This window comes from Tiliqua scincoides, chromosome 11, assembly GCF_035046505.1.
Source record: "Tiliqua scincoides isolate rTilSci1 chromosome 11, rTilSci1.hap2, whole genome shotgun sequence".
Lineage (NCBI taxonomy): Eukaryota > Metazoa > Chordata > Lepidosauria > Squamata > Scincidae > Tiliqua > Tiliqua scincoides.
The window spans coordinates 12,031,431-12,042,559 of record NC_089831.1 but is presented as its reverse complement, the minus strand read 5'-3'; the positions used below and the strand labels follow the sequence as shown (position 1 = coordinate 12,042,559).

General features: G+C 49.2%; 1 protein-coding gene and 1 pseudogene across 1 annotated transcript in view; one reads left to right on the top strand and one right to left on the bottom strand.

Moving 5' to 3' along the window:
* Positions 1-210: 210 nt before the first annotated feature.
* Positions 211-2,211, bottom strand: LOC136662456 (E3 ubiquitin-protein ligase Topors-like; annotated as a pseudogene).
* A 5,580-nt stretch (positions 2,212-7,791) lies between these two features.
* LOC136662388 (neuropeptide FF receptor 1-like) overlaps positions 7,792-11,129 on the top strand; it is a 7,515-nt gene continuing 4,177 nt past the window's right edge. The window contains exons 1-2 of the mRNA XM_066639618.1: positions 7,792-8,089; positions 9,246-9,345. Of these exons, the coding sequence (XP_066495715.1) occupies positions 7,792-8,089; positions 9,246-9,345 (398 nt within the window). The remainder of the gene's footprint in view (positions 8,090-9,245; positions 9,346-11,129) is intronic.

Below are 11,129 nucleotides of genomic sequence, written 5' to 3'. Positions count from 1 at the left end.
CGTTGTCTCTTTTGGGGTGTGAACATTGTGCCCAAGAGCAGGTAGCACACTCAGCTTTTTCCACTTCACTTCCTTTCAATGTTATCTTATTCGAGAAGGGTGCATTGGTCTTACAACTAGTTACATCATCCCTGGACTTTACAGGGCACGATGACACAGGTCCATTAACATCTGTATCACCAAAGTGACACTGGGTGTGGTGTTCTTGCTTCACACCTCCAGGTTTGCCTCCATCAGTTGATTCCCCAAAGTCTGAAGGTAGGTTCATGAGTTCAGGGGTTCTCTCTCATGCTTGTTCTATTATATATTGGCAACCTTCAGTCTCGAGAGACTATGGTATCGCGCTCTGAAAGGTGGTTCTGGCACAGCGTCTAGTGTGGCTGAAAAGGCCAATCCGGGAGTGACAATCCCTTCCACACCGGGAGCAAGTGCAGTCTGTCCCTGGTCTGTCTCCCTGGCTATGGGCCTTCCTTCTTTGCCTCTTTGCCTCAGACTGTTGGCCAAGTGTCTCTTCAAACTGGGAAAGGCCATGCTGCACAGCCTGCCTCCAAGCAGGCCGCTCAGAGGCCAGGGTTTCCCACTTGTTGAGGTTCATTCTTAAGGCCTTCAGATCCCTCTTGCAGATGTCCTTGTATCGCAGCTCTGGTCTACCTGTAGGGTGCTTTCCTTGCACGAGTTCTCCATAGAGGAGATCCTTTGGGATCCGGCCATCATCCATTCTCACGACATGACCGAGCCAACGCAGGCGTCTCTGTTTCAGCAGTGCATACATGCTAGGGATTCCAGCACGTTCCAGGACTGTGTTGTTAGGAACTTTGTCCTGCCAGGTGATGCCGAGAATGCGTCGGAGGCAGCGCATGTGGAAAGCATTCAGTTTCCTCTCCTGTTGTGAGCGGAGAGTCCATGACTCGCTGCAGTACAGAAGTGTACTCAGGACTTGTTCTACATAGCCAATAATAAGATGGTTGTCACTACTGCTGTCATTTATCTCCCCACTCCCAGGTAACCGCCTTTGCAACCCAACCAATATTTTGCTTCTAGGGGGCCCTTCACTGGAGCTTTTTGAAGTGTCTGAAGCAGCAAGTGGGACCTCGTGAACCTGTTCGGAGCTAGTGTAAGATGGGCCTGGTGTTTCATCATCCCAAGAGGCCTGACCAAGTCCAGGCGATGAGGCATTGTGTTCTGATTCAGCCTCATTTGAAGAGACGGTACTGATGGAGGATGCAGAGCTTCCTGGTGTGACCGACTGTCCTGGTGTCACCAGGATGCACACTTCCTGGTGTGATGGAGCAGGGCAGCCATAGTTCGCATACCGGTTGTATGCCTTGAGGTTAAATGGACATCCGGCAAAGTTGATCGGCTCATGTAGGAAGTGCTCCGTGTGATGGCATAAGAAGGGTTTTTAATCTTCAGCAAATGCCTGGCTCTCTAGGTCATATCTGGTCATGTTTTGCATGATGATGTGTTGCACGGTACTGAGCAGTGATTAGCGAGCACCGAACAGAACGATAAGCTCACGCTTCAGCCATGGAACTAGTCTGTGAAGGCAGGCAGGATTCCTGCGGAAAAAAGCAGCCGATACGTCCCTATCGGGCTCTCTCTCTCCAATGCTTCTAACCCATGTGCCAGAGCGATACAGAGCTCTTTGGAAGTTAATGATCTCCTGCCCTTGAATCTGTCACCTAGATTTGGGCTCCAAGCCCGCTTGTCGCCTTGGCGCAAGGTGCAGAACCATTGGGTGCATTTCGGCATCTCCGCACCTGGGTGTTTGACCAACAGCCTTTCAAAGGATATTCCATTATGCAGCGGGGACCTTGTTGTTCCAGATGAGGACGTTCTTCTGCGACTTTTCCTTGTCAGTGGTGTCCGGTAACTGGATTGTCTCCTTTCAGCATCAGCAAAAGGTTCAGCGGCTGAAGGTCTGATGTTATGTACCTGGAAGTCATCCTCAGATCTCATATGGTGCCAGACTGAGTGGAAGGGCCTTTTGCAGAGAGGGCATTTTGCTATGCTTTTGGACCACTCGCGGACACAATCAAAGCAGAATCTAGGCCCACAGCTGTCTAAGGTGGCCACATTTTCAAACCTGTCCAAATAGATTGGACATTTAGAATCTGGTGATGGATCCACAGGGATGGTCAGACACTGACAGTTTGTGCCAGGTCTGGGTGATAAGCTGTCTGGTGTGATGTCATCTGGTAATGATGCCATAGTCTGTAAAAAAAGACACCAATATGCGCACAATTTAATTCCTGCTGATAAAATCCATTGCTAAGCAAACTTTTCTGCACAGCTTCACACTGACTTATCCAAATACCAGCTGATTCATCAGGACAAATAAATGCATTGTCTATTGACTTATGGCCCAATCCTAAGCCGGCGACTGCTAGTGGGACAGGTGCACACAGTTGAAAACTTGTCGTAAGGCACATTGCAGCAGCACAGAGGATCGTGGCATTGGTAGAAAAGCCTACTGGAGCCAGTTGGAGGCCCGCACCCGCCGGAGCAGGTAGGCTCTCCGCAGGATGGCAGGGGGGCAGGAGAAGGGTGGAACAGAGACTGTGGCAGGGGGGCAGGTGAAGGGTGGAACAGAGACGAGGAGGGTATAATGAGGCAGGGCAGGACTTGGAGGGGGGTAGATCAGGCCCAGGAGAAGTTGAGGATGGCAACACAGGCTCCTGATGAATCCTGTCTCCCCTCCCCAATCCTATCTGCCAACATGAGGATGCTCTGGTCTACGCCAGTGATTTTGCAGGTGCAAGTATCCCCATAGCAGCTGCTGGGGTTTACCCTCGGGGAGACCTTCAACAGCCTCTCTTTCCATGCTGGATACAGTAAAGGCTATTTAGGATTGGGCTGTTTAGTTGCGTAGTCCCTTCCACATTAACTCCCCATTATTCCTCCTCAATGCCTCCCCGGAATTGAGCCAGGTCTGCGGCTGTAAAATTTGCAGATGAACAGGCTCCACCTGGATATGAAAGTATGAAACTTTTAGTGGCAATCCCAACAGTAAATTGCACTCACCCCATCTGCTGATATAGACCTTCAGCAGAGGGGCAGGAGAGACTACCAGCAGCACCTTTCCCCAAACCACAAATACAAGACAAGGCATTTAAAAAAAAAAAAATGCATCACAGGGAGATGACAGGCACTGCCGATTCCAGACCCACAACTGGTGCAATCTCAAATTAGGGGTCAGGCAAGCAAAGTGTTTTAATATAATCTGATTAGGTCAAGTGGATAGAAAAACCCATAACAGAAATACATATTCAGGCCACCGAACTGTTCATTGATTTTGGGGAAGCAGTCAGTAAAAGGAACAGAGAAAGAGGATCTGGCAATTATGAGTGGATTGTTCAGGCAGCTTATGGATACAGAGCTATCTAGAAGATTAAAGAAAAATAAATTCCGGAATGTTCTTTCCCACATCACTTCTGAGAGCTGGAAACTCCAAGAATTACGAAACAAGGTGAAGGATAAAAAGAGAACCACTTTCTGCCATCTTCTCCACAACCTCCCCTGTTAGGTCTTGGACCTCTTGCTGGCATCACAGGAGGTAGTGGGGAGTAGTGGTGGCAGCAGTTGAACGTTCTCTCCTCATTTATGAATCCTGCCACAACTTATTCCCTGCCATTTGTCTAGGAAGCCAGTCAGGGGCCCGCAACATTACTGATGGGGGCTATGCCACAGAGTCCCTCAAAAATTGGTGCCACCACTTCCCACCGGCGATTGGCTTGTGGTGGCAGACTGCTTCTGAACCTAGAGGGAGGATATTGCCATTGTGGCCACTAGTAACCAGCAAAAAGCGTACTCTCCATTTAATTGGTCTCCTACAAATTTGCAAAAGCCTTCTAAACAAACAGCCACGGGCTCTTGAGGCTGTGAATTACGGTGTGAAGAAAACATCCCTCGGGTGTGTGTGTGTGGGGGGGGGGGGGGAAGAATGCCTGGGGCCTGGGCCACGACAAAATAAACTATACAATCAAAGCTAATTTATTACAAAATAAATTTGGGCATCTCAATCTCAGCCTATCTAGGGCTGCATCCATGCGCTGAATCCAGCAGTGGGTGGGAGAAGTCATGGAGGCCTCCTGTACGTAAGGGAATTTTTGTTCCCTTATGTCGGGGCTGCATTGTGGCTGTATCAGTGCTGAAAAGTTGTATAGGATTGAACCCTCAATCTTGGGAAAATTTAGGATGGGGGAGCAATTGGGCATCTTGCCCCCAGCTCAATGTCAGCTCTCAGCAGTCCTGACCTCCCTTGTTTTATCCTGATTTTACTGCCAGTCGGTTTTTATCTGTTCAATATATGTATTTGCAAACATGCTTACATTTTCAGTGGTCTGGGACCCCAATGGATTTAAAGAAAAATCAGTGGATAAGAAATCAGTGGAAAAACACGAGTTAAAGTATTAAAGACCCACCTCCACCTCCACTACCTACCTCCACTACCCACCTTGTAGTTTAAAGACCCACTACCCACTACCCACCTCGTAGTTTAAAGACCCACCTCCAGGTTTCTTGCTGCTCCATTGACACCCCAGAATGCAATGGTATAGACACTGTACCGCATTCAGCCACTAGATGGGGTGAATAATGGAATCCAGTGGTTTGTGTATATGCAATGTGGGGCAAAAATGGTTTAAGATTGTTTTCTAATAGCTGAGGATGGTGATCAAGAAAGACAGAGCACCTATACCTTTAACCACTATATAGAAGAGGGAGTTTGGGCAGGTGCAACTCAAGGTGGAAGGATTTAAAAAGTTGCATGTGCCCAAATTCCCTCTTCTGCATGTTGGCATCCTTCAGTCTCGGAAGACCATGGTGTCACGCTCTGAATGGTGGCTCTGGAACAGAGTGTCCTCTCCAGTGCGCGAAGCCTGGGTAAAGTAGGTATGGAGGATAGGCTGTTACCCATGCAGCAAATCCCCCCTCTCCACGTCGCTGAAATGGTCCAATGGAAAGGCAGAAGCCAATATGGTTGGTTCCAGCGGCATCACAGGAGTTGCCAGAACGTGACTGTGTCCAGCCATGAACTGCCTCAGGGACTCCGGCTCCGGATTTTGCCTCGAGGTTGACTCCTGAAGCCTTTTCCATAACTGGATGTAGCCACAAGGCAGTGGAGGTTTGGGATCAGAGTTTTCCTTCTCTCAGATGAGCTGCCTTCCCAGGCTGACGAGTCCCATCTACCCTCTTCTATACAATAGCTAAAGGTACAACTACTCTGTCACCCTTTGTATCTCTGGACATCCTGCACAGAGGCTTAGCTTGCCATTGAGGACTAATCCATTGAGGAGGCTAAAGTCCTAAGGCCTCCAATCACGACACCTCTTGCACTCCTCAACAGTGTGGAGACCCCCACCCCCACACACATACTGGGTGACCAGATACAAGGGGGACATGGTGCATCTTCCTTTCACCATTGTATAGGAGAGGGAATTTGGGCAGGTGCAACTCAACACGGAAGGGTTTTAAAAGCACCTGTCAAAATTCTACATAATGGTTAAAGGTAGAGCTTCTTGGTCCCCCTTTGCAGCTGGTCACCCTGGACCTTTGGCTTGATCCAAGTAGGCAGTCTTAGCAATCATGCCTCTGAGCTGGTGCAAAGTGTCATTCCACTCACCACAACCAACCCTTTTAGGTCTGTGTTGTTTTTATTTGGGGGGGGGGGGGAGCTAAATCCTCAAGCCAGGGGACATGGTTTTTAGGAGGATTTGAGCTCCAGATCTATTCTTTTTAGGACACGACTTGCTCTGTTTTCTGAAGTCACTGATTTTCAGCCTTTTTCATCTCACTGCACACTGACAAGGTTCTAAAATGGTCAGCTTTTGGACCATTGACAAGGCACACTGCAGGGCTCACATCCCCCAATGGCCCTACTGTCCCTTCCACAAACTCCTGTGGCACACCTGTGGACCATTTGCAGCACACCAATCTGCCATGGCACAGTGGTTGAAGACTGCTACCTTCTACAATCCTATCCACACTTAATGGAACTTAGTTCTGAGTAGACATGCCTGGGCTCTTAGGTCCTTCAACCCCATGGCACATCCTCCCTATTCCAACGCAAAGCACGTCTTTAAGCCCCCCCTAGTTTTAGGGGGGGCAGCCACCCCTCCCGCACCCCAACACACCAACTTTTGGAAGACTGAGCAGAAGGATGCGAGAAGGACTGGAGCAAGGAAGGCGAGGGGTCCATGCGCGGACCAGGCACTGGGACCTTGCGCTCTTCCCCAGACCTGCTTCCTCGACAGAGCCAGCGGGAGCAGCCGCAGCAACCAACAACGACCCTGCAGGGTAGCGTTGTGCGATCGTTGCTCCTCCCGCAGGCAAAAAACGCGCAGGATCCCAACCTGCTTGGGCAACGGGCTTCTTTTCGGACCAGCCATTCTCCAAATCCCCTTGCCCAACCTAGAACTCGCCCTACAGATCTTTAGGTCTTAGTTACACCTTTCTAATGGGGGGGGGGAGAGAGAGAGGCAGTGGTCATGAGTCATGATGCCTGTTCCTTTCTTCAAAAAATAAAATAGGAATTGAGAGATGGCCATCGGTGCTCAAGAGATCTTGAAAAACCAAGGATCACCACTAAGTTTCAGTTCTGGTTGGCCTAGTTAGAGAAGTGGGGTGTTCTCAACGCACAGTGGTCTTCAGCCTTTTTCGTGCCAGGAAATCAACCAACCAACCAACCAAAACTATGAGATTGGGGACCCCACTGTTGATCCCACACACCCACTCCCAGGACCCTTTCCGCTTACCCCATCCCCACTGCCACCCACTCCCTACCACCGTAGCACTGTCCCAGCACTAACCCAATATTTAACAAGAATATTAACAAGAGAGAGCAGAAAAAGCAACCCTGAAGCCTGGCACTAGTGAAAGCCATATTACTAGTGAAAGCTGTATTACTAGTGAAATTCCTGGCTCTAGTGAAAGCTCTATTGCTAAGAACCTGACCAGGACATCATCTCCTGGTGCCTGAAAGGGTACCCCAGATTCCTCCCCCTTTACTTGGTGGTGCTCTAGGCCAGTGGTCCACAACCCTTTTCAACCCCATAAGCTGTCACAACCCCACAACGAAGACTTCGCGACTCCATTGGGGTCCTGACCCCAAGGTTGAAGAACACTGATTTAAAATAACTATCAGATGAAATGTTCACCTTTTCACTGCCCAGTCCAAAATCCAGTGGGCTAGCCAAGTACACGATCAAATACTCGTATCGGCCTTCTTTGTGTCTGGATGGGTCATGCTCAAGTCAAGAGGGTTGGAACAGATGGGCCAGGAAAGGAGCTGGATGTTTTGGAAGTCATTTTCCAATTCCTTCTGTTATTTTCCAGCCTCATCTTGTGTGATCAATATTATCCACAGTCTCTTTTATTGATACCATATATTAATTTCTCCCCTACCCCAATGCATCCAAAACCATTAAATCCCCAGTGTTTTCTCCAACATAAAAAATAAGGCGGGCTGGTGCTACTGGGGCTGGAGGTGGTGGCCTTCTGTTCTGTAAAGGGGTAATGGATGGATCATTGTCACTGAACAGGGTTAATGAACATCTGGCAACACCATGTTCTTCATGCACTGCTTATTCTGAACTGAAAGTACCCTCCACACGAGAGCCAGAAACATAGCAAGTAGTGATCTAGCCATTTAGCTCAAGTCACAGGGCAGAGCTCCTCTTCCTTCACCCACTTCTGGTTCCTGACTCATCTGTAGAAAGCCTCTGATGACAATGAAATTAATCCATATTTTCCCTTTGATCCTCACCAGGTGAGCTAAATTTCTGTGGCGTTATGGAGGCCTCTGAAAGCAGCATTAACCAAACAACCAACTACCTGGGAGATGCTAAAGGGAACAGAACTTACTCCCCCTATTACCAGCACTCACCGCCGGTTGCGGCTGTCTACATTGTGGCCTACGTGTTCATCTTCGCCTTGTGCATGGTTGGGAACAGCCTGGTTTGCTTCATTGTGCTGAGGAACAGCCAAATGAGGACGGTCACCAACCTCTTCATTCTCAACCTGGCCATCAGCGATTTGCTGGTGGGGATCTTCTGTGTGCCCACCACGTTGGTGGACAATTTAATTACTGGTGAGAAAAAGGGAGGAGATGCTACGCAATGGGCAGGTGATCATTCCCTTTCACCCCAGCTGCTGTAGTTATGGATGGCAGTGGGAAGGAAGACATGGGCATCCTTAAGAACGTAAGAAGAGTCACACTGGATCAGGCCATAGGCCCATCTCGTCCAGCTTCCTGTATCTCACAGCGGCCCCACCAAATGCCCCAGGGAGCACACCAGATAACAAGAGACCTGCATCCTGGTGCCTTCCCTTGCATCTGGCATTCTGACACAGCCCATTTCTAAAATCAGGAGGTTGCACATGCACATCATGGCTTGTAACCTGTAATGAATTTTTCCTCCGGAAACTTGTCCAATCCCCTTTTAAAGGCATCTAGGCCAGTTGCCGTCACCACATCCTGTGGCAAGGAGTTCCACAGACCATCCATATGCTGAATAAAGAAATATTTTCTTTTGTCTGTCCTAACCCTCCCAACACTCAATTTGAGTGGATGTCCCGTGGTTCTGGTGTTATTTGCGAGTGTAAAGAGCATCTCTCTATCCACTTTATCCTTCCCATGCATAATTGTGTATGTCTCAATCATGACCCCCTCAGGCGCCTCTTTTCTAGGTTGAAGAGGCCCAAACACCATAGCCTTTCCTCATAAGGAAGGTGCCCCAGCCCAGTAATCATCTTAGTCGCTCTCTTTTGCCTCTTTTCCATTTCCACTAAGTCCTTCTTGAGCCGTCCCTTGTAAGCCGCCCCTTGGCTCCTGGGTTTATCCAGCAGTGGTGGGAGGCAGCTGCATCACTGAGCATCACTGAGCATCACCATGGATCATGGCCTGCTAGGCAGTGGTGGAGAAACAGCAGCAGCTGCTTCAGCGCTGATTGGGTAGGCATGGGTATGAACCCTGGCATGCCCCAGTATGCACCCCACCATACCCTACCCATGGAACCATTCCTGCATGTGGGGGTGCATGATTGGGATTTGAATTGTAGCGGAGGAAAAGTTTGAGAACTCCCTATTCCCTGTGATTTTGATCTGTTACTCCCCTGCGCAGTTTCCTTTTTAAAATGATTTTAAAATGCGTTCTTTATGATGTGACTCTTGACCCTTCGATGCACACAACGAAGGGTTAACAGGACAAGTTCTGCTTATGGCTCCTCCTGCTTGTTCTCTCCTAGGCTGGCCCTTCAGCAACAGCATCTGCAAGATGAGCGGCCTTGCGCAGGGCATGTCCGTCTCATCCTCCGTCTTCACCTTGGTGGCGGTCGCTGTCGACAGGTGAGACCGAGAGGGGCTACAGGATAGAACCCGCACAAGTGCCAGTGCATCAAGCCCATTTCCCACAGCTTGTTGTGCTACATCAGGGGTGCCCAAACCCCGGCCCTGGGGCCACTTGCGGCCCTCAGGGAGCCCCCAGTCTCCAATGAGCCTCTGGCCCTCAGGAGTTTTGTTGGAGCCCACACTGGCCCAGTGCAACTGCTCTCAGTGTGAGGGCGACTGTTTGGCCTCTCACGTGAGCTGTGGGGATGAGGGCTCCCTCCACTGCTTGCTGTTTCACATCTGTGATGCAGTAGCAGCAGCAAAGGAAAGGCTGGTCTTGCTTTGTGCAAGGACTTTTATAGGCCTTGAGCTATTGCAAGACCTTCATTTATTCATATAAGTTCATCTTTAATATATCCATTTATGTAAACTTATGTAAATTTATTCAAATTTTAAATGTAAATTACTTATTTCCCCCCCCCCCCGGCCCCTGACACAATGTCAGAGAGATGATGTGGCCCTCCTGCCAAAAACTTTGGACACCCCTGTGCTACATCAATGGGACATGTTTGGGCGGGGGGAGTTGGCAACCTTTCACGGCCTGGTGCTTCATACATTATAAAGCGCTGTTGTTCAGCAAATCGACACATTTATTCCGGCAGAAGCTTTCGCGGGCCAGAGTCCACTTTATCAAGTGCACGAAACGTACGCCCCACCGCAGTTGGCAGATACGTGCAGTCACCGGTGAAGTGGTCTTTGAGCTAAAAAAAGCCATGTAACAAAAAATAAGTTCACCTGTAAAGATGCCACAAGGTATTGTATTGTGTGTTATGATGCTGCACGCACGCACATGATGTGCTGTGTTATAAAGACGCATGAATTCATGAACAGGAGCCAGTGGTGATCCTGGCCCTATGCCGCCCACGTCCAGGATCTCAAGATGCCGCCCCTCCAGGAAAATGCCACCTCCCCACCAGTCACATCCTGAGGCCTCCAGAGGCCTCCAGAAGGCCTTAAAACATCACTTCTGGTTTTCTGGAGAAAACTGGAAATGACATTTTGAGGCCTTCTGGAGGCCTCACATGGCCTTCTGAGAGGCCAGGTGTGGCCTGTCTGGCCCTCAGAATGCTCAGGAGGGAGAGGTATCAGGGGGCATGGATAGCACCACCCCTCTGCAGACATGGCACTCCAGCCCCCCTCTTTTCCCTCCCGGGTGACAGGAGCCTTGGTGGTCATTGAGAGCAGCAGAGAAAGGGGATGCAATAATAGTGGGAGGGAGAAAGTCAGGTGCTTCAATAATTGTCTAAAGCAGTGTTTCTCAAACTGTGGGTCGGGACCCACTAGGTGGGTCGTGAGCCAATTTCAGGTGGGTCTCCATTCATTTTAGTGTTTTATTTTTAATCTATTAGACTTGGCGCTACCACGGTACGTGACTGCATTGGGGCAAATGTTACAGACCTGTACTTCTAACAATGTATGTAAAAAGCTGCAATGTATTTTCTTTTAACAATGGTAGTCAATGGCACTTACTCCTGGGTAAGTGTTTTCCTGCTTGATGAAGTCATTGCTGGAGGAGGAAATTTTCCTGCTTGATGAGGTCATTTCTGGTCATGGCATCACTTCTGGTGGGTCCTGACAGACGCTCACTCTAAAAAGTGGGTCTTGGTGCTAAATGTGTGAGAACCACTGGTCTAAAGAGTTTTGATGGGTGAAATATGATCAGCAGGCCACATATTGAAGGGTAGGTAGAGCTAGAGGTAGGATTTGTCTGTGTAAGAGTCCCATTGTTTTAACCTCTGAGC